Source organism: Pelodiscus sinensis, chromosome 5 (assembly GCF_049634645.1).
Source record: "Pelodiscus sinensis isolate JC-2024 chromosome 5, ASM4963464v1, whole genome shotgun sequence".
NCBI lineage: Eukaryota > Metazoa > Chordata > Testudines > Trionychidae > Pelodiscus > Pelodiscus sinensis.
Window position 1 is genome coordinate 74835549 of NC_134715.1, and position 24331 is coordinate 74859879.

General features: G+C 43.2%; 1 protein-coding gene across 23 annotated transcripts in view; it reads left to right on the forward strand.

Annotated features, from left to right (window-relative positions):
• The window catches only part of TENM3 (teneurin transmembrane protein 3), a 2294790-nt gene that overhangs the window by 2149259 nt on the left and 121200 nt on the right, over positions 1 to 24331 (forward strand). For all 23 annotated transcript variants that reach the window (XM_075930244.1, XM_075930245.1, XM_075930247.1 and 20 more), the window contains 4 exons: positions 7743 to 7957; positions 21586 to 21796; positions 23202 to 23303; positions 23484 to 23678. In XM_075930244.1, the coding sequence (XP_075786359.1) occupies positions 7743 to 7957; positions 21586 to 21796; positions 23202 to 23303; positions 23484 to 23678 (723 nt within the window). The remainder of the gene's footprint in view (positions 1 to 7742; positions 7958 to 21585; positions 21797 to 23201; positions 23304 to 23483; positions 23679 to 24331) is intronic.

Consider the following 24331-nt stretch of genomic DNA (forward strand, 5'->3'; position numbering starts at 1 on the left):
AGGTCTCCAGAACAGGTGCAAATAAACCTCGACCTGGTGCATTCCACCTGGAGCAGCTAGGCCTGTTAATAAACATAGAATAATCCATGTTAATGTTGGTCCAGCACATATGATTTATCAGAGTGGTTCTGGATTCAAAGTGAATCAAGACCTTTCTTCTGGAAGCACGCTTTCAGGCCATGTCAGAACTTGTAGCCCACATAAAGAAGCCTCAGATCACCATGACCCATGCCTGCAGCTGATGGGCCACATGGCAACTTACATGTACATAGTCTGTCATGCCTGGATTCATCTATGGCCTCTGCAGACATGGCTGATAATTGTCAGCTTTCCTAGTAGGCATCCCCTGGACTACGTAGTCACAGTACTGAGCCATGTCATCTCATCCATGGACAGGTGGCTGACTCCTAATTCAGTGCTGTAGGGAGTTCCCTTCATGTACCCATCACTGTCTTTCACCCTGGTCTTAGATGCATCAAACCTGGGCTGAGGTCCCATGTACATAAGTTCAACACCCCTGTCCCGTCATAGATGGCTGCAATGTGTTGCCTCAACAGGTAAAGCAGTGTCAAGAGGCATTTAGGCTCTGGGACTTTCATGTGCTACATGCCATCCTTCTGGTAGTTGCCCACCTACCTGGAACCAGGAATGTCCAGACTGATCTCTTTGGCAAGACCTACTTGTTTTGCCATGAATGGTAACGTAAATCCATCCAGATGTGGTCAGCTCGATCATCCAAAGCTGGAGGACTCCCCAGGGGGACCTGTTAGACTCCACACACAACAAGAAACGCCACGTATTCCATTCTATGCAGATCAGGGACAAGTCAGACACCTTACTGATTCTATGGTAAGGAAACTGATCTATGCCACTTCTGGCACACTGCTGGTGCCACTTCTCCACAGGGCCCTGCTGAAGGGAAAGTAAGACAAAGCATCTGTCATCCTGACAGCCCCAGTGTGGTTTCACTAGTACTGGTTTGGTGTGCTGATGAATCCTTCAGCAGCCAACCAGCTATAGTTCCCTCTTGAGCCTGATCTGGTGACCCAGAGCCACAGCAATCTGCTGCGCCCAAACCTGGCATCGCTGCATCTGACACCATGGCTGCTGCATGGCTAAGTATGGGTGAGAGGAATACTCTGCTACCACCCAACTGTCCTGCTGCGTGGCAGGAAGCCTTCCACCAAGGTTACCTGCGTGGCAAAGGGGAAGTGCTTTACATGTTGGGCATTGGACAGGCACATTTGTCCAGAAGAGGCCTCATTGCAAGAGGACTATTTGCTGCCCCTTACGCTCCAAGCTTGACGTTGTCTTCAGTCAAGGTACAGCTGTTGGCTTTTTTGGCGTTTCACTCTCTACTTCAGGGCAAGTCGATCTTCACCCATCCCATGACAGCACAGTTCCTGAAAGGTCTAGAATGCCTTTACCCATGCATCTGGGATCTGGTCCCCTTGTGGAACCTGAATCTGGTGCCATCAAAGCTCATGGATCCCCCTTTGAGCCCATAGCCTCCTGCTCCCTTCTTCTATCCTGGAAGGTCCCCTTGTTGGTCACTATAATTTAGTCCTGGCAGGTGTCTGAGATCAAGGCATTCACATCAGAATCACCTTGTATGGTTTTCTACTAGGACAAAGTTGAGCTGCATCCGGCTTGTCCTCCCAAGGTTGTTTCCCGGTTCTACATTGGCCAAGATATTTATTTAACAGTCCTCTGTCCAAAGCCTCAGACATCTGAGAGGCACAGGCTGAATATTCTGGGTGTCATCCCAGAGAATCTTATCTTGGCTCTGTCTGCATCTGCTACAGCTATGAATTGGTGAAAGTGCCCCCCACCAGCAATTGTGATTACTCATTCCACTAGAGTGCAGGTGCCGATCAAAAAAAATCTATCTGGCCACCACCTGATCATCCCATTCATATGTTCATGTCACGCTATGTGCTGACCCAGCAGGCTTCAGATGATGCTAACTTCGGCAGAGCAGTGCTGCAAGATGCATGATGGTGAACTCTGAGCCCATCTCCATTGATACTGCTTGCAAGTAATCTAAAATGGAAATAACATGACAAAGCACTCGAAGAAGAAAAAAATGATTACCTGCCTTTGATAACTTTTTCTTTGAGGTTTGTTGTTCATGTCCATTCCATGACTTGCCTTCTTGCCTCTCTATTGGAGTCATTGGCAAGAAAAAACCTGTAAGGCATGGGCCAGTGTTGCCTGATATACCGCAGCATGAGCATGGAACACTAGAGGGCACCACAGCCAACTCTCTGGGTACCATTAAGGCAAAAATTTCAAACAGACACACATGTGGGTGCGAGCATATTCTAAAATGGAATAGATGTGAGCAACACATCTCAAAGAACAACAGTTACGAAAGGAAGGTCACTGTTTTCTCTACAGTCTCTTAAAGTTGAAAAACAGAACATCTATTGGTTTGAGGATCCTGCAAGTTAAAACTTTTCAGTGAGCTCACCGCTAACTAAACATAGATATATAAGTCCTTCTTCTACACTTTTTGATAGTGCATCAACATTGCTTCATTCATGAGCAATCGCTGTTCATCTTTGACAGCCAAAAAGTTGAAATCACAGACAGATCCTTGTGCCTATCATTTTAAAGTGTAAAGAAACGGGCTTTTGCATCGAATGATAAATAACTCTGGAAATAATTCACGCAAGACAGAAAAGTCACATTCTGAATATTGTCAATTTTTTTTAAATAGCTGCCTATACTCCTATTCAGGCAATTTGGAAATCGTGTTTTAGTGCATTGAGATTGGTTTGGTTAAAACTTTGAATAGACTAGGTACTGAAAAGGAAATTACATTGTTAAAATATATTGTTACATAGTGGAGTCTTCAAGGACCACCGTGACCAGCTAGGGCTTATTAAAATACGACTTGTCCTGTTTGCACTAGTTTTAAAATATATTAGTTAAAATGAATTAGTTGACATATTTTTTTTAAAAAGTCTCCCACTCCAGAGAGAGCCATAGATTCTGAGACCACTTTACCTTTACTCAAGGTTGCCATTTAGGTCTTGTCCTGAGTACCAAAGCCTGGAGAAGTTGGCATTCAGTCTTAGTCTATGAATTTAGTAACTGGCAATTAGACAGGATCTATGCTTGAAACAGGCTTGATAAAAAGGAATTCAACAAAGTTATTCAAAACTGTATGGCTTTCTGCTTACTGTTAGTCTACCATGGTTGAAATTCTTCAGCCTCCTGGATGTGTTCTCTAAAATCTGGCACCATGAGTGTAAAGGGGTTACCCACATTGCTTTTGCTAGTGCGTTAATGAGGAGTCCAGACATGCAGAGTCTTCAAAACATTTTATTGTATGCACTGTTGTCTCAGAGCTAAGGAAGAGAAAGAAGAAATGGAATCATAGAGCTGGAAGAGACCTCCGGAGGTCATCAAGTCCAGCCCCCTGCCCAAGTCAGGACCAATCCCAACTAAATCAACCCAGCCAGGGCTTTGTCAAGCCAAGACTTAAAAACCTCTAGGGATGGAGATTCCACCACCTCCTTAGGTAACCCATTCCAGTGCTTCACCACCCTGTTAGCGAAATAGCTTTCCTAATATCTAACCTAGACCTCTCCTGCTGTAACTTAAGACCATTTCTCCTTGTTCTGCCATCCATCACTACTATAAACAGCCTTTCTCCATCCTATTTGGAACCTCTCTTCAGGAAGTTGAAGGTTGCTATCAAATCTCCCCTCACTCTTCTCTTCTGCAGACTAAACAAACCCAAATCCCTCAGTCTCTCCTCATAGGTCATGCGCTCCAGTTCCCTTATCATTTTGGTCACCCTCCACTGGCCCCTCTCCAATTCATCCACATTCTTTCCATAGTGGGGGACACAGAACTGGACACAGTACTCCAGATGTGGCCTCAGCAGAGCTGAATAAAGGAGAATAATCACTTCTCAGGGTCTGCTGGCAGTGCTCCTCAGAATGCACCCTAATATGCCATTAGCCCTCTTGGCTACAAGGGCACACTGTTGACTCATATCCAGTTTCTCATCCACTGTAATCCCCAGGTCCTTTTCTGCCGAACTGCTACTTAGCCAGTCTGTCCCCAACCTGTAACAATGCTTGGGATTCTTCCATCCCAAGTGCAGGATTCTACACTTGTCCTTGTTGAACCTCATCAGATTTCTTTTGGCCCAATCCTCTAATCTGTCTATGTTACACTGGACCCTATCCCTGCCCTTCAGCGTATCTACCTCTCCCCCAGCTTAGTGTCATCTGCGAACTTGCTGAGGGTGCAATTCGTCCCCTCGTCCAGGTCATTAATAAAGATGTTGAACAAAACCGGTCCTAGAACGGATCCTTGGGGCACTCCACTAGAAACCGACTGCCAACCTGACATCGAGCTGTTGATCACTACCCGTTGGGCCCAACAGTCTTGCCAGCTTTCTATCCATCTTACAGTCCGTTTATCCAATCTATATTCTCTTAATTTACTGGCAAGACTATTGTGGGAGACCGTATCAAAAGCTTAGCTAAAGTCAAGGTATATCACATCCACTGACTTTCCCATATCCATAGAGCCAGTTACTTCATCATAGAAGGTAATCAGATTGGTCAGGCATGACTTGCCCTTCGTGAATCCATGTTGACTGTTCCTGATCACATTCCCCTCTTCCAAGTGCTTCAAAATGGATTTCTTGAGGATCCCCTCCATGATTTTTCCAGGGACTGAGGTAAGGGACTGACTGGTCTGTAGTTCCCTGGATCGTTCTCCTTCTCTTTTTTAAAGATGGGCACTAAATTGCCTTTTTCCAATCATCTGGGATCTCTCCCGATCTCCATGAGATTTCAAATATAATGGCCAAAGGCTCCCCAATGATATTTTCCAACTCCCTCAGTACCCTTGGATGCATTAAAACTGGGCCCAGGGATTTGCATATGTTTAGCTTCTCTAAATAGTTCCTAACTTGTTTTTTCCCCACCAAAGGCTGTCCATCTCCTTCCCATACTGCGTTGCCTAGTGCATTTGTCTGGGAGCTGACCTTGTCCATGAAGACAAAAGCAAAGAAAGCATTGAGCACTTCAGCTTTTCCCACATCCTCTGTCACTAGGTTACCTCCCTTTTCCAGGAAGGGCCCCACACCTTCTCTGATCACCCTCTTCTTGCTAACTTGCCTGTGGAAACCTTTCTTGTTATCCATCACATCCCTTGCTAGCTGTAATTCCAGTTGCGCTTTCACCTTCCTGATAACTCCCCTGTATTCTTGAGCAATGTATTTATACTCCTCCCTAGTCGTCTGTCCAAGTTTCCATTTCTTGTAAGCTTATTTTTTGTGTTTAAGCTCACCAACGATATCCCCGGTAAGTCAGTCTGGTCACCTACCATATTTGCTTTTCTTGCTGCACATTGGGATGGTTTCTTCCTGTGCCTTTAATAAGGCTTTTTAAAAATACTACCAGCTCTCCTAGACTCCTTTCCCCTTCATGTAAGCATCCCAGGGAATCCTGCCCATCAGTTATCTGAGGGAGTCAAAATCTGCTTTTCTGAAGTACAGGGTGTGTATTTTGCTACTCTGTCATATTTTGCTATGACTCTGATACAATAGCCAGAGAGTTACCATTTCTGCTTTTGCATTTGCTGTCAAGGGCCTGTTTGGTGTCTTCAGTGTTTCTTCACTCACAGAGCTTTAGTGTTTACTGCTGAGAGAGTGTGTCTTAGCATCATCTACATTGAACTTTTCAATTGGCTATTTTGACATCAAGTGCTTTGGGTGAAAGCTAATATACTTCAGCACCAGATCCCTGTGCTGTGTTTTATTAATGCCAAATGGATATGTTGGTGATCAGTTTCTGTATGCTAGCTCATTGGACCATGCCTTTCCACTTTGTTGTTTAGCCACTGGTCAAGTTTCTCTAGCATCAGTCCTGTCTCCAAACTCTTTATTTTGTCAATATCTACCATCCTGGTTCCACATGGTGGGAAACTTCCCCTGCTCCCTTTCATGCCTATCCATATAATAACTTCATATGGTTGGTCCTATAAGACAGATCTCATCATTTACTCAGGAAATTCCATGGGAGGGAAGCCAGGAGAAAGGAAATATCTCAGCAAGATTCCCCTTTCAGTTTTCCCTGCACATCTCCATGGAAGGGGCAAAAATACCTCCTTTAGAATAAGGAGCCAAGAATATTAAAGCCAGGATCATCTGTGCAGGGGTTCCTTTTTTATCATTTCACAATCCAGTAAAACCATACTGTAGGGTTTCCTCACAGCTTTCAAACTCCTTTCTGCAGTATTTCCATGGTGTGGAGTGGGATACCGGATAAGGTAATGTGACTTTCTTTTCACCTTTTTTCTCTATTTTTATACTTGTCCAGAGATTCCCAATTCCATGGAGACTCTGCAGCATAAAAACGGAGGGGAGATAATGGTGCTATGAGTGTGGCTAACGTTTGTCTTTGTTTTTTAAATCCTTTCTTTGGTGAAGTAGTAGTAGGAACAATGATATGCAAAAAGGCCTTAGGGGTTGGGGTTGTATTGTGCAGAGCACTTTATGGACACAGAAAAGAATTTGTTCTCATTTGTGTAACATTTTTTTAAATGTTTAAAAGTAATAAAACTTGTGTGTGTTTACTGCCTTTTACCTTTCCTCGTTTTATTATGTACATCTTTTTGATGTTTGTGAAAAGTGCTTTATTAAGAGTGGGGTAAGTAAAAAGCCTCATTTATGTAGGGATTGTTGCATGAAGAGCACAAAATATATAGAAACATAGGGTTAGGAACCAGGGAATTCTAAACTCTAATCCTGAGTCTAACTATAGCATTTTCTGTGTCCTCAAGCAAGTCATTCAGCCTCTCTGCATCATGTTAAACATTACTCCATAACTGGCTACTTCTCAAAGTGCTTTGAAGATTTATTAGTCAATGGGACAACTTCACTGGGAGTTAGGGACACACAGCATCCTACAGGATTTGGTGTATGCTTTGAAAAGTGCCCTAAAGCAGAAAAATGGGATAGGAAGGCTATTTGAACCAAATTTCCAGGTTATAATATGTCAATAGTTTACTGTAATATGAATCAAGGCATGAACCTATCTTCATAAAGGACTGGACAAAATCCCTGTTCTGAACCGTGGCTGGGGGGAGGGAGGAGGGCAGGGCGTGAGTCTGAATTTTGTGATTGTTCCATCCATAAGTTAAACTAGGAAGAGTCTGTCTGTATTCATTGAATTAAATTGACTTTGTAAAACACTTTAGAGAATGTTACTGGTGTATAAATAAATGTTCTATTTAATTTAGTGAAAATTGCACTTATCAATATCGCTGATTGTTTTTGTTGTTTACATGAACATCACTTTGAAAAGCTGTACAATCCATTTCCTCTTAATTTACATTTTGTGTGACTGTATGTTTATTAAGACTGATAAACACCATAGTTAATCCTTCTTAAGAAATAACAAGACACATGCTTTGCAGTATAATTATGTTCATAATAAACAAGACCGAAGGATGATCCTAAAATGGTTTCATTATAGATATGCCTCAGGTAAATAAATCATTGTATTCTGACTTGGAAATATTTGCGTGAGATCTTGGTTTTGTAAGTTCCACTTCAGTGAATTCCTTAGGATCTTTAACATGCCCTAAAAGATTCTCAAGTAACATTACATCTGAGAGGAGTCTAAATATCTGACAGATTATTTAAAAGAAGACAGAGCAAAAAAGTGGGTATTAATGTTTGATCTCTTAATATTGTTTTAACCTTTTAGGAAAATTAGGGGGATTTGCACAAGAAAACAACACTATAGATTCTGGAGAACTCGATATAGGCAGAAGAGCAATACAAGAGATTCCTCCAGGGATTTTCTGGAGATCACAACTCTTCATTGATCAGCCACAGTTTCTAAAATTCAATATCTCCCTTCAGAAAGATGCATTGATTGGCGTATATGGCCGAAAAGGTTTACCTCCATCACATACTCAGGTAAGAGCTGCTATCATTAAAAGCAAGATATAGTATTGAAAACTGCCAGTTTGCATCTTTTTAAGAGCTGTATTTCTCAGGATTGCAGCCTTTCCTTTTTTCTATGTTTTTTAAATTTTACTTTCCATTTTGTATATTGATCTTATGGAATGAAAAATAGATAATCATTCTAATATCTTTTAAAAGGTTGCAGTTTTAAAAGGCATTCTGGAATTTAAAATCTGAGAGTGGGGAAAGATTTTGCTTTATGATCACATCTGATAGTTTTCAGTAATGATGCCTCTCATAAGAGAGATTTAATGCAGTTATCTTCCTGCACTGTGGTCCATGGACATATTTTTACTTTAGGAATAACCTAGTCTATCATGCTATAATCGTGCATTACTTTGCTCTCCTGAATTTATCTACCAAAAAGCAAAGCTGGCAAAGCTACAAGCAAGTTGAAAATAATCCTTTTTGATAGAGAATCTTTGTTCTACTATTTGCAGTTTGCTATTTGATTAAAAATATTACTTTGTTAACTGGCATCATGACACTGTCACTGACATGATCAGCAGCTGCCTCCATCCCCCTCAGCCTACCTCAAGCTGCTGAACCCTTGCCTGAATATCCAACACATTCAATTTACCGGCAGCCTGCATTCCCCATGAGTGCCAGATTACAAAAATTTCACTGTGTGTTAAAATAGGTGTATATGGGATGAACTGAACTAAGACTGTAAAAATCAATTCTTATTCAACATTTTCTTATCGTAAGACAAGAAACACATAGTTCTGCGTCACCTCTTAAATATTTCTTAAGAGCTTTTTCATTGTACACACAGTACATAACTGCATCTAAAGCTATAGGAAAGTATTATTTAAGCATAAGAGTGAATAATTTAATTTCATTCATAGTTTTTTTTTCTGGGTGAAGTAGTAGCAATTCCTCTTCAATGTATTCAGACACAAGAATTTGGCTTTAATCCTGATTAAAATCTTACTTAACCCATCAAATGTGAATTCTATATATTTTAACCCAATTGGCTCAAGGGAGGATAAGTCTATCAATGACTGATAGCCAAGATGGACAGAGATGCAACCATATGCATAGATGCCCTAACTTTCTGATGCTGGGACTGGGTGATGGGATGGATCACTTAGCAATTGCCCTGTTCTGTTCATTCCCCTTTGAAGTATCTGAGGGTATGTCTAGACTGAATTGCTCTGTTGGCAGAGGGATGCAGATTAGGCAGGTCGACATTGCAAATGAGGCAGGGATTTAAATATCCTGTGCCTAATTTGCATTAAAATGGCCACCGCATTTTGCCGACTCAGCACTTAGTTGGCAAAAAGTGGCAGTCTGGAGGGGGATCTGTCAAGAAAGAAAGTCTTTTTCGACAGATCCTGTCAACCTCCTTGCCACATTTCAAGAAAGATGAGGAGAAACTGGAGAAGGTCCAGAGAAGAGCAACAAAAATGACTAAAGGTCTAGAAAAGAGGAAATTTCCACTACATGCATCTGATGAAGTGGGTCTTTGCCCACGAAAGCTTATGCTCCTACACTTCAGTTAGTCTATAAGGTGCCACAGGACTCCTCACACTGTTGTCTCATGTTTAACTTCTCATCCACTGTAACCCCTAAATCCCTTTCACAGCAGTACTCCTTCCTAAGCAGTCACTCCCCATTCCTTATGTGTGAAACTGATTGTTCCTTTCTAAGTGGAGTACTTTGCATTTGTCCTTATTAAACTTCATCTTGTTTACTTCAGACCATTTCTCTAGTTTGTCCAGAGCATTTTGAATTTTGACTCTATCCTCCAAAGCACTTAGAACCCTCCCAGGTTGGTATCATTTGCAAACTTAATAATCATACTCTCTATGCCATCGTCTAAATGATTGATGAAGATATTGAACAGAACTGGTCTCACAACAGACTTCTGCAGAACCCCACATGCTATGCCCTTCCAGCATTACTGTGAACTGTTAATAACTATTCTCTGAGAATGGTTATCCAACCAGTTATGAACCCACCTTCTGGTAGCAGCCCCATCTAGGTTGTATTTCCCTAGTTTATATATAAGGAGGTAATGTGAAACCGTGTCAAATGCCTTACTAAAGTCTAGGTACTTTAAAGTACTCCTATGTTTATTTAAAAGTCAGGGCCTCGTCAAATAGATTTTCTTCAAACTTTCATGGACAAACTTGCCTCTAAGCTGAGAAACATGAGAAATTCCATTATGCCCTTTAAGAGACTCACTCTCTAGCACAAACATCAAAGAGAGCCAACCAGTAATAGATTTTTTCCAGGGATAGGAGCAATTTTATACCAAATCCATGCCTCGTTCATTAGTGGTTGCATCAATCAGTACCTCAAGACAGGGAGCCCAAACTATTGTACTTGGTTAGTTAGAAGAATTATTTAATATCCAACTTCCAAGTCAGAATCACCAAATACCAAGCCCTTTGGAGAAGTATGATTGTGTTAGTTGGGATCCCATTACCAAGACTATAGCATTCCCAAGATGACAGAGAAGAATTCAAATCCATCATCACTGAGGGTCAGCCTGTATTTTATGTCCCTCCAGCTTGATACTGCCTACAGCTTGGTGGTAACTGTGATAGGATCCCCCTAAGATGCAGCCTGAGATCATAGAATCACTGTGACACCCCAGGTTTTAGGTGGGGGGATCTCAGACAATGCGTACACCTGCCTCTACACATGCTGCTATCACTTAGCACAACCACATGTGGAGCCCAACACCCATCAGACTGCATGAATGGTCCCATAGCTACTCATGAATCACTCAGAGTAAGGTAATTTTTAAGAGGGGCCACTTCACCAATTTCCAGACCAGTCATGGGCCACCACAGAAGGGACAGGGCCTTGGACTGAAGAGATATGGCCTTTAAATAGCAAGTGTTGAAAGGGCTTGTGCCTTCCCTGAGGCTCCCAGGCAATGTGTTAGTGGCGGGGCCAGGAGCCGCAAGCCTTTCAACTCCTGCTATTTAAAGGACTTGCACCTTCCAGATGGCTGCCAGGCAGGTGCAAGCCCGGTGCAAGCCCTTTAAATAGAAGCAATTGAAAGGGCTCACAGCTCCTGGCCCTGCTGCTAATGCATTACCTGGGAGCCACTGAGGGGCATAAGCCCTTTCAATTGCTCCTATTTAAAGGGCTTGCACCTGCCAAACAGCGTTGCCTGTCAGGTGCTGGGAAGCTGGGCCGGCTTTAGGAAGTGTGGGGCCCAATTTGAACAATTTTGATGGGGCCCTACGGCAATTTTGGTTGAGCAAAAAAAAAAGTATAAAAAAAATCCCCCGCCAACACCCCCACACACCCTGCACTAAACTCACACCGCCTGTGGCACAGGCAGCCGATGCCAGCAGATTTGTATAATTTTTGGTGGTGCCCCATTAGCCATACCCCCTGACCCGCATTAGCCACACACCCTGGCCCCCATTAGCCAGGCCTCTGGAGGCAACACTCTCAGGGCAAGATGGACACATGACCAGAAGTAAAAGGTGTCATGTCACCCCTCTTGAAGGACTTTTCCCACCATCCTCCTACCAACAGGGATTAGTTTGGCCCCCACCAAACCCCACTCATGCAACTATCCAGCAGTTGCATTAACCCAGTGTATATGACATTAACTCAGGGGCAGAGAGACTGGAGGAAGTGTTCCCTCTAAGGCTATGTCTACACTCGCGGCTTCTTACGCAAGTACAGCTGTTCTTGCGCAAGAACCCACAGAACAGCCACACTGCCCGCCTGCTCTTGCGCAATGAAATTTACAGTATGGCGTCGAAAGAGAAGGTGTCTTGCACAAGAGCTACGCTCCTTTCTAACAGGTGTAAGCTCTCTTGCACAAGAGGGCAGTGTGGGTGCTCGGCAGAGATTTCTTGTGCAAGAAACCCCTATGGCTAAAATGGCCATTGGAGCTTTCTTGCTCAAGAGAGTGTCCTCACTGCCATGGATGCTCTTGCGCATGGCAGTGTGGACTTGTTCTTGTGCAAGACTTCTTGCACAAGAACCCTTGTGCAAGATGTTCTTGCGCAAGAAGCCGCCAGTGTAGACATAGTCTAAGAGTTTCCTCCCATGAGCAGAATGGATTTTGTATTGTGCACCTATACTGAGTTCATGTGTCTTGTTTGGATGTGTCACCAGAGGCGTAGCGAGGGTGTTCTGCGTCTGGGGAAAAAGGAAAAATTTGCACCTCTCCCCCGTCCCCTCCCGCCATGTGGCATGGCCCCAAACCTGGCGCGTAGCTAAGGGGAACTTGTACCGCATTTTCCCCCACCCCCTACAGTTTGGGGCCGGGCTCCCACATGCACTAATCCTCCAGTGGAGATGGAGGAGGGTCAAGCTTGGAGCAGGGTTGGGCTTGGAGCAGAGAGGCAGAGAGGAGGTAGGCAGAGTAGGAGAACATGAACTGAAGGGATAACGGGGGGAGCAGAATAGGATTAAATTGGAGCCTCCCTAGCATGGTACCCAGGGGCAACTGACCCCTCCGGCCCCCTTGCTACACCACTGCCCCCCCTTCTACAGATCTATCATCTTATGCATGTGCAAGATCTGTGAGAGCCGCCCCATGAATCTGCAGTTAGTGTCTGCCTGCTTCTGGGTGGTGTCTCAGTACTGCCACATTCACCTCCAAAGCAGGCCCTTGCTGCTGACCCCCAAGGCATCCACAGGTCCAGTCTCCTTTCAATGGGCCCACTTCCCAGAGCTCATTGATCTTGGATCTGGCTTCCATCCCCTCTCCAACCTTTGCAACTGCTCACCTTCCGCCTTATACATTCCCACCTCATTCACCCCACAGGGACAGTCTCTGCCTCACTTGTCCTAGGGACTATTTTACCAGGATGTAATACAAAGTTTCCATGTAAAAGGACTCAATACAAAGCTAAAAACTTCAATGAGAGAATGATTAATATGGAGACGTGTCAACATCTGCTGCGAGGAGACACCTCTGCCTGTCTCCAGCCCTCTCCTCCCAGAATCTACAGCCCCATTGCAAAGCGGGGTAGGGGAAGAAAAGAGGCTGAGGCCCATCCAAAGGGACTGAAGCAGTCATGAGCAAGCCATGCCCGGGAGCCATTCTCCTGTCCATTGCTTCAGGCATGCTGAAATGCAGTCACCTCTAGAGTGGGTTGGACAGCTGTTTAACATCTGCACAAAGGATTTCAGGCAGGGGGCAGCGCGGGTTGCCTTCCTGCAGAGCCCCCATCAGAACTACTGTGCCCTCCTGGCTTAGGAAAAGAGTAAACAGGAGGATTGGAAATTAACCCACCCAGTCTCAAGTCCTCTAGACAGGCAATGAGCCATCTACATGAGGCCTCAACTGGAGTATCATGTCCAGTTCTGGTCACCACATTTCAGGAAATGTGGAGAAAGTCCAGAGACGATCAACACAAATGATGAAAGGTCTACAGAACATGAGGTATAAGGCAAGTCTGAAGCAATTGGCCTTGTTTACTTTGGAAAAGAGAAGAACGAAAAGGGACATGAGAGCAGCTTTCAAGTATCTAAGGGTATGTCGACACTACCCCGCTAGTTCAAACTAGCGGGGTAATGTAGGCATACCGCACTTGCAAATGAAGCCCGGGATTTGAATTTCCCGGACTTCATTTGCATAAGCGGGGCTCCGCCATTTTTAAAACCCCGCTCGTTCGAACCCTGTGCCGCGCGGCTACACGGGGCACGAACTAGGTAGTTCGAACTAGGCTTCCTAGTTCGAACTACCGTTACTCCTCATTCCACGAGGAGTAACGGTAGTTCAAACTAGGAAGCCTAGTTTGAACTACCTGGTTCGTGCCCCGTGTAGCCGCGCGGCACAGGGTTCAAACGAGCGGGGTTTTAAAAATGGCGGAGCCCCGCTTATGCAAATGAAGCCCGGGAAATTCAAATCCCGGGCTTCATTTGCAAGTTCGGTATGCCTACATTACCCTCCTAGTTCGAACTAGGAGGGTAGTGTAGACATACCCTAAGAGAGTATCATAAGGAGGAGGAAGAAAAATTGTTCTCCTTGGCCTCTGAGGTTAGAATGAGAAGCAATGGGCTTGAATTGCAGCAAGGGAGGTTTAGGTTGGACATTAGGAAAAACTTTCTGCCTGTCAGGGTAGTTAAACACTGGAATAAATTGCCTAGGGAGATTGCGGAATCTCCATCACTGGAGATATTTAAGACGAGGTTAGACAGACACCTGTCAGGGATGAGCTAGGGCAACTCAACTTTGGAAGCTCCAGGGACCACACTGATACTTACAGAACATGCTGAGGGCCTCAACTTAAGCATGGTTGCATATGCAAGCAAATATATACAAATAGCTTCTCTCACCCTGACAGGCATGAATACAAAGATTAAGCCAAGACTACACAACACACAGGCCCCATTTAAGTCAGTTCTGCTGATATAAATAAAATGCAATATTTACCCAATTTCTATCCATGTGACAGCACTTTCCATGAACAATAACAGTCCAAGAATTTAACTATTAGAACGCATATCAACAGAAGATCGTTACACTGACTACTTTTTTGTTTTGGCTCCCACTCTCCGGCCACGTGTTGATCCCCACATAAACCCAAACTGCACCGCGGGACGCAAACAAACTGGCCATGGGCAGCATACCAAGTTATTAATAAATATTTTTAAACCTTTACCTTTTCTCTCTCCTGCCATGTCTCCTCTCCTTGCTCCATCATCTCCCCTGATGCCTGCTGCCCCCCAACTTCTCACCCTCTTCTGCTGTCCTGACACCTGCCCTTCTCACTGCCCTCAGCCCTCCTGTGACCTGCCCCCCTCCACCAGCCCCTCTCTCCCTCCTGTGCCCACTCCTCCAGTAGCCCCACTCTGATCAGGTGAGCTACCCCTCCTCCTGCCCTCTTCCAACACCTCTGTCTACACATCTGCCCTGCCTCTCTCCTCTGGTGCTGGTCCCTCCCCTGCAAGTGTCTGCCCTTCAGCTTCACCCCAGAATCCCCTGGCACCTGAACCTTCCCTTAGCCCTGCACCTTCCTGGTGCCTCCCCCTTCCCTTACTTCCCCTGCCCCCTTTGCCCTCTTTTTCCCTGATGCCCACCCCCTCACCACTCTCTGCCCCGTTCCCCTCCTGCCCCTCTGTGCCCTCACACATGACTTGCTCCATCCCCACCTTTCTCATGCCCACCCCTTCTTTCAAGCCTTCTCCCAGCACCTCCCCCTTCCCCTTTAGCCCCCAATGCCCTTCCCCTCTCCTCTCCCAGTATCACCCTGTCCCCCTCCCACTGACACCTCCCCTCCTGCCCTTTCCTTCATTGTCTGCACTTGGTCCCCTGCCATTTGTCTCTCCTCTACCCTGTCTCTGAGGGTATGTCTACACTACCATCCTAGTTCGAACTAGGGTGGTTAATGTAGGCATTCGAAGTTGCAAATGAAGCCCGGGATTTAAATATTTGCATCTTGCCGGGCGCCGAAAGCCTAATTCGAACTACCTACTCCATGCTGCGTGTAGCCGCGGGCACGGAGTCTGCACTAACAGGGATTTAAATATCCCGGGCTTCATTTGCATCTTGCCGGGCACCACCATTTTTAATCCCTGTTAGCGCGGACTCCGTGCCCGCGGCTACACGCAGCATGGAGTAGGTAGTTCGAATTAGGCTTTCGGCGCCCGGCAAGATACAAATATTTAAATCCCAGGCTTCATTTGCAACTTCGAATGCCTACATTAACCACCCTAGTTCGAACTAGGGTGTTAGTGTAGACATACCCTTAGTGCCTTCCCCTTTCTTCCTCCTCCCCCTCTGTACAAGCCCCTTTCCTTCCACCCTCCCCCGCTGCACAAGCCTCTCCCCGCACCGCTGCACAAGTCTCTTCCTCTCTCCCCTCCCCCGCCACACAAGCCTCTTCCCTACCTTCTGCCTTCCACTTTGCGGGGCCGGAGTCTGCACTCAGGCCCTGAAGTCTGAACCCGGAGCCAGCCACACAATGTGCCTCCGAGGAGTTTTAAAATCCTGGGCTGTGATGTCACGTAATTATGCCTGGGTGTCCTCCCCGCCCACCTGCAACACCACGCATGGCAGCATCAGATGGCGAGGGGGAGATGCACACAGCAGGGACGGTCTGGGGCCAAGGGGGACACTGTAGGGATGGGGTGGGAGGATGTGTGGAGGGGCCAGGGCCCGCTCCAGGTAGAGCCAGGGGAGAGACCCAGCTCCACATATTGCTCTGAATAGTAACTCGCCGGCACTTCTGGGTTCATGGCCGTGGGGCCCCCTTAGGCGTGGGGCCCAATTCAGCCGAATCAGTCGAATCGGCCCAAGTCTGGGCCTGCTGGGAAGGCAAAAGCCCTTTAAATAGCAAGCATTGTAAAGGCTCACACCTACCCAGCTGCTCCAAGGCAACGCATTAGTGGCAGGGCTGGGAGCTGCCACGGGCCAGATGAAAGTGCTAGGCAGACTGAATCTTGTCCACTGACAGCCTCTTGCCCAGCCCTGGTCTAGCAGCATTACCAACCCTTCCACTGCTTACTGGGATGTTACAAAACAATTAAGGGTAAATTAGAGCTAAATAACAGCACAGAACATTGAGACCCAGGATTGGTTGCTAGAAACAAACTTTATGGGACTGAGGGAAATTTGGCCATACCTTATGAAAAGTGGACATCCAGTTATCTAAAATCATTCTGGACGATGGATGTTTCTGGACTAGAGAGGTTCGACCAGTAGTAAAGATAAACAGAAAAACCAGTTTGAGAAATGAAAGAGAGCTTCTAAGTAGTATTAAGTGATAGGTAAAAAATCAGAATAGTTACCAAAATAAAATGGAGTAAAATATAAACATACACTGTAAACTTTCAACCCTATTAGACTGGGCAACAACTCAAGCAATATTTCTCACCCCACTGTTCTCAAAACAGTGGAAGAGTCCTCAAGCGCTGCGGGGACATGGTGGATTTTATTCTTATTACTTTATGGTTCCCAGAAAGAAAGGTGGTTGGTGGCCCATTCTTGACTTGAATTCACAAGCTCAGTGTCAGTGTTGTGACTCTGGCTCCTATCATGTCCATCCCTATAATGGAATGATTGGCACATGGCTATTGACGTTCAGGGCACACATTTTCTTATTGCATCTCACCCACTGCACAGAAGATATCTGAAAGTAAATGAAAGTAAATTTACTGAAAGTAAAGGTCTGAAAGTAAATGAAGAGAATACTGACTCACACTCAAAAAATAGAATCCATTGGCATCCATTCTTGACTCCACAACAACGGCTTATCTGCCAACAGAGAGATGCCAAGCCATATTAAACCTAAGAGTCCCTTTATGATGTCATCCCAGGACATCAATGTGATCTTGTCAACATGAAACTTCCTGCACCTTCCTAATTCAGCATGTCAGGCTTCACTTTCATTGCATGCAGGAATGTCTGAAGTCTGTGTATTTGCCAAGCAAACACCAACTGAACATGCTATAGTATACATTACACCACAAATCCTGTCCTCCTTAAATTGGCAGCTGGACCCACTGAAATACATGCCATTCTCTCATCTACTCCTAAAAGATGTTGATGACGGGTGCCCCCCACATTAGGATGAGGAGCCATTTACGTAATCTACAAAATATATGGATTCCTCTTATCATTCATTATGTTTTAACAAAAAAAGAACTGTAGTCTATTTGATTATCAATAACATTGTCTTCTAGTTTTCAAATCTTAACCATTAATTTAGCTGTACCAAAACAAAGCACTACTCCAAATTTCTCCGTTTTATCTCTCTTCTGTAAGGTTTATTGAGAAGTGGGCCTATTCAAGGTTTGTCTGTTTTTCTAGCTCATCATTATCAGTTGAGATGACTATACTTGATTTGGTGATTCTGTCACTTTTCGGTGTGGTTTTATGAGAAGCAGTCCTATTCCAGGCACATCCCATTTTCCTGGCACAACCTTTCAAACCAGCTCCCTGAATGCATCAGCTCCTGCAGAGCCCCATCTACACATACTCCTGGCACCCCGCAATGCTGCCTCCTACAGAGGCAGCGGGAGACGGGAGGAAGGTGGGAGCACCAACTCCTTGTCTGCCCGCCCCCTCCCCCCCCCCCCCCGCATGTAAAATGTAACTGCTGAAAACACGCCTAATACTAAATTTGGTGATCCTAGCTCTTACCATTTAGGAGGAGTTCTTAATCAAACAGACAGATAGACAAACTCTCTAAAATATTCAGTAGATATATGGGCAAGCACTTAAAGAAGAATAATTTTACCTTGCAGTGTGATTGCTTTATTTCATGACCATCATGTTCCCCCCTCTCCTGCCCCATACCTACTACTACAATTAAGCTTCTCTATTGCAAACAATCAGAAGGGTTGTTGAAGGTGCCCCACCTGTTATGCTCTTAGTGAGAAGTACAAGGATATTGTTGGCCAAAACAATCTGGACTAAAGTACAATGCTCAAGTCCTTAAAAAAAGTGATGTAATACACTTCTGGTATTTTGTATCATCATTCTCAAGCAATCATAAATGATAGTACTGGGAGCATCAGAATCTCCATTTTGACTCCCAAAAGAAGTACCAGAACAGTATTCAGGAGCATCTGGGATTTGACATCTGGTTACAATACACCTCAAAGAACCATAGTTTCAGAGGGTAAGTGTTGCGTATATGAGAGAGTATCTAACAAATATTTCAGTACAACAAAATTAGGTTCAGCGGTTTTTTAGGTAGCATTTCTGTTTTTTTACTTCAGGCATCCAAGTTTCAAAATGATGGCCTCAGCGCATACTAATATGTCTGCATCATAGAGCAGTCCAAAATGCATAGTTCTTTATTTCTGGGGAATTATAAATAAGTCAACCAGAAATAATTGACAGTAGTTGTCCATTCAAATCCAATCAATGCTAGTCTGAAAGTCTTTGTGACACTTTCTAAAAATGTCAGTTTCATTGCAACCAAAGAATCAATATGTTTTTATTTAAAGAGACTTTAAGAATAACAAAAGACTTTGGTGGCTTAAAGCAAAACTGAATGGAGAAGGGTAGGCAGATCATCCCATTTATGCTCAATAAAGCTAATTAATTTATCCTCATAGGAGGAAAACAAAATGAAAGTATTTTTAGCACATAAAGGTCATTGTTTTTCCAGTCTATCCCCTTTCACAACCTCCCTCTTAAATATATGAAGCAGTCTTTACAGGATTTAAGCAACATTATTTCTATTTACTGGGGATGGAACAAATGGTCAAATCCATATGCATGTCCTTTAGAATTTCAACATCACAGACACTAGTTACGTAATAACATAAATCTTTATTATGTTATAGTTCTAAAATAATTAATTATAATATGCCTGTCAGCCATCGGTATACTTTTTGTGATCAATTAAGTAGTACAACAAGAAGTGTCCTTCTGAAATAATTTGAAAAACATCTCATATTGTCCAGAAATAGCCAGTTAAAACTCAGAATAGAGACTTTTTTTTCATCCTTCTTTTAGTGGTATTAGAATCAGGTAGACTTGTTTCTGAGAACTGGGGGTAAAAGAGACCACTTTTTATTCTTTCCTGAATTAAGATAAATATTTAATTCTCTGACAAATGGGAACATTGGATGGTTTTAAATTAGCAGTGCTTTTCCAAAATAGTTGCATTAGTTTTCATGTGGGATTGCTTACATATTCAAGGTGACTGCACATCAAGGTGTACTAGCTTCTACACATACTAATAAGTTCAGGTTCTAGTATGGTTGTTGAGATGTAGCTGAAAGGAAAGTGTCTCATGTTGATAAAGGCTTATGCATTTCTTTTACATCTTGAATGATGTTGGGATAAACATTAAGATTTATAGCATAGCAACATTCTTAAAATACCATATGCTTTTAACTAAGCAGAATTTCAGGAGAAGAGGATTCTGGTGCTTAGATCCTGTCCAGAGATGAAGACTCTTCTGTTTTATGCTATGAGGGAGCTGTTTCCAAAGATCATAAGTCAGTACATAAAACCATTAATTCTCCAATCCCAAACATTGACTATCACAACAGAAGTCCATCAGTGGTTTCCTACACTGTCCTTTACCTAAATAGACCTTCAATGAATTACCATTTGAGTGATATCTCAAATATGTGGGAAAATTGACAGTTTCTATATAGAAGTTCACCTCTCACAGTAGACATATGTCAAAGTAAAAATGAAACTAGACTGAATGCGGACACCATGTTACTCTTTGTTATAGGAAACCGTGATCCTTACCGTTAAAAAGTGGTAAATATTTGCTCTACAATATAATCTGTACCCGACAAATGCAGAAAAAATCTTGAGTGATATTGAGCCAGATCATCAGGTAGAATAAACTTTCATTTTGGGTCCATTGACTAGAAGGAATAACACCCATTTCACCAGCTGAAGATCTGGGCTACGTTTTCTCCTCCGTGTTTTCAGAGTTAGCCAAACAACTGCCATTAATGCCATTGGATAGTCTTGTATGTGGAGTTAAGACAGGAAACCTTTTTGTTTACAGTGCTTGTGGCAACTCCTGTGTCCTATTTTCCCATCTCCCAAATGTAGTTGTTGCAAGATTTTTTGATAGTTGTTGAACTACAGTATTTTCTGTCACTGACTTCTGCATTTTAACTTGTTATATTTTGCATTTGATATTTCGCTTACTTTATACAAAAGACAAGTAAGGCTATATTTTCTGCTCTGGTAGCTCTGTTGAAGTCAATGGAATTACAATAGAGAACTTACCTTGGACTATGAAACAAAGGAAGCAGCGAAGGGTAATGAATTGGGGTGAGGTATTCTTATTATCTAACGTATATAGCACAGTCAGTGTGGAATGAGTCTTTCACATGCAGATCATCAGCTCACATCTGCAAATTGTGACAGCAAACTAAGCTTATCTGATTTTTGTTCTGCAAATTGGTCAGGTACAATGTTCCCTCTAATTTTTCTATTTGTGTGTGTGGAATTAATTTTGTTATGCGCACTAAGGCACCTGCAGATGTGAACCACTAATAGAAACATGCTGCTGGCTCTGAGCGATCTGCTAATTGGCTGGACAGCATTTGAATCTTTCCTGGGTGTCCACCTAACTTCTTACCTTACAGGAATTACTAGTCAGATGTCAACATCACAAGAAAGCACTACCATGACAATTGGCACTACTTGTCATTCTCCTTGGAGATTTCTGCAAGAGAGATGAAAGAGTGATGAAACAGTTGAGGTCTTGTCTACATGGCTCTGGTGTTTGAACTGTTGAAGAGAGAGTGCCTCTTATGCTATACTGTACATGCCCCATGTGAATGCTGAAGTTGTAAAATAAAGATTCTTCATTCATATTAATATAGACCTTTTGTTCATGCTAACAAGAGTCCACACAGGGGAGTTACACCACCGCCTGCTTTATGCTGCAGTTCAGTTCACAACCCCTAGTCAAACTGTGGGGCCATGAAGACATAGCAGGGATCTCTCCAGGTCAAGGGAAAGTATGTTACCTGGTGTTGGAGGGAAACTTGTACTGCCACTATCTGTACTATATTTGTTCTTTGAAGAAATATAGAACTGCAGTCTCTGGGACTGGTACTTTTTCATGATTGCTAAATTATAAAACCATGAAAATGATAACTTAAAAAGTAGCAATAAGTGGGTAATAAACCCTTTGCACATTTTTCCCTTGTAGTATGACTTTGTGGAACTCCTTGATGGTAGCCGGTTGATCGCAAGAGAGCAGCGCAACCTGCTTGAGTCAGAGAGAGCAGGCCGACAGACAAGGTCTATCAGTCTCCATGAGGCAGGTTTTATCCAGTATTTGGATTCTGGAATCTGGCATCTGGCTTTTTATAATGATGGGAAAAATGCAGAGCAGGTGTCCTTTAATACCATTGTTATAGGTAAGCACAATCTTCAAAGATTTCACCAAAAGCTGCAATCTAAGCATTCCGTTAAAAACAGAGATGAGTTTTCTGGAATGAATACTCTGGGTTATATTTACCGATGTTGAGTTTGTGGGTTTTTTTCATTATTCAACAAAAGATATAGAATATGTATTTTAATTGTTTAGTAAATGAAATATGAAAGCCTCCCATGATATACAGTTCACAAATGAAGAAGCTTTTTCAAAATGTTCAGTAAGCTGTATAGTGAGCATAACGTACTTTTCATTTTCCTGTTTAAATCTTGAGCGTCTATCTATAACATAATCTAGTTGGATACCACAATCATTAATTACAATAAATTAGAGATGTAAAATACCAGTTAACTGGTGACATTTAAACCAGTGAAGTGCTTAACCAGGACCCTGTGGCCAAGGGGCCTGGCTGGGCTGGAACGCCCCCCTCCCTACACACAGTGAAGGGGCCCGGCCAGTCACCCCACCAGCTGCTCTGTACAGTCTGGGCCAAGTTAGGCTTGAGTACCCCCGTGACCCTGCTGGGCCACCAGTTAATTGCTTAATGGTAAGCATCACCCAGCAAAGGTGATATTTACAAGTTAGCCAGTCACATCTCTACAGGAAATTAGTCACTATTTACCTTTTTACAATTACTAAACAAAGCGACATGCGTTTTTCTGCAAGTAACTAAGGGTGTGTCTAGACTACTGAGTTTTGTCGACAAAAGTGGACTTTTGTCGACAAAACTATACCAGCGTCTACACTACCGCTGAGTTCTGTCGACATAACGTCGACAGAACTCAGCAGTTTTGGCGACGCTGGTATACCTCATTTTACGAGGCATAACACCTTCTGTCGACAGAGTTCTGTCGACAGAAGGTGTTATTGCCTATAGGGTTGCGTCTAGACTACAGGGTTCTGTCGACAAAGCAGCTTGCTTTGTCGACAGAACTCAATGTGTCTGGACGCTCTTTGTCGACAGAAGTTTTGTCGACAGATACTGTCGACAAAACTTCTGTCGACAAAACCCGGTAGTCTAGACGTACCCTTAATGTGGTATCAGTCAGTAGTGGTTTTAAATTAGATGCTAGAAACCTTCTATTGTAGTTAAGTACTGTGGCCTATAGGGTTGCCTATAGGGTTGCGTCTAGACTACAGGGTTCTGTCGACAAAGCAGCTTGCTTTGTCGACAGAACTCAATGTGTCTGGACGCTCTTTGTCGACAGAAGTTTTGTCGACAGATACTGTCGACAAAACTTCTGTCGACAAAACCCGGTAGTCTAGACGTACCCTTAATGTGGTATCAGTCAGTAGTGGTTTTAAATTAGATGCTAGAAACCTTCTATTGTAGTTAAGTACTGTGGTGGGAGTCTGTATGAAATTTTTTTCTTACTCTTTTTTTTCAGAGTCTGTAGTAGAATGCCCCCGAAATTGTCATGGAAACGGAGAGTGTGTTTCTGGATCATGCCATTGTTTTCCTGGATTTCTGGGTCCTGATTGTTCAAGAGGTATCTGAACTGTATTCTTTTCTTTAGTCAAAATAAATAAACTACAGAAAGATAAATCATTACTAATCTACCAAGGAAAAGAAACTGGCATGCAACTTGTTTAATGAATGTTCCTCTTTTTTTCTCAAAGCTTGGTTGAAAAACATTTTGTTAATTCTTCTGTCATGTTTTATTTCACAGCAGCCTGCCCAGTATTATGTAGTGGCAATGGGCAGTATTCCAAAGGACGCTGTCTCTGTTACAGCGGTTGGAAGGGTACAGAGTGTGATGTGCCTACCACCCAGTGTGTTGATCCTCAGTGTGGGGGCCGAGGGATTTGTATCATGGGTTCTTGTGCCTGCAACTCTGGGTACAAAGGAGAAAACTGTGAAGAAGGTAAATAAGTAACTATTTCCCCAAACATATACAGTAATGTTTCTCAAATGTCAGGCTACAACATTGTGGGTCAGATTTTTCAACAAGTGTAAGTCAGCATAGCACTATTGATTTCGTTATAGCTATGTCAATTTGCACCAGCCGAAAATCTGGCCAAGTAAGGGCATGTGCTGGTAAATTGTTCACCTTATAGTAAACATGCTAATATACCCTGTTTGAGAGATATTTTGCTTTCAGCAGGATTGTCTAATAATAAAAATAGATTTATTTTATGTGTCTTACATCACATATGAGGGAAGCACAAGAAAAGATGTGTCTTAGAATACAGAAAGACACAGTGATTTTTCAAATCATAGAAGAAATTATTACTCTATTGCATGTGATCTTTTCCACCAACATTTTTATAAAAACTGGAAGTTGAAAATGCTGATTCAACTGCAACACAATGACATTTTTTTTGTTTTGTTTTTTGTATTATAGAGATGTACATTTATTCATTCTGGCTGCTGTAAAGAGGAGTTCATTTTCTTTTCTTTTTTTTTTTTTTTAAGGAGGAAAAAGCACCATTTCCCTTCCTCAATCAAATTGATTTTATTGATCCCAACATACAAAGTAATGCAATTAAGTTTCTGGAATTAAATTTTCAGACCATT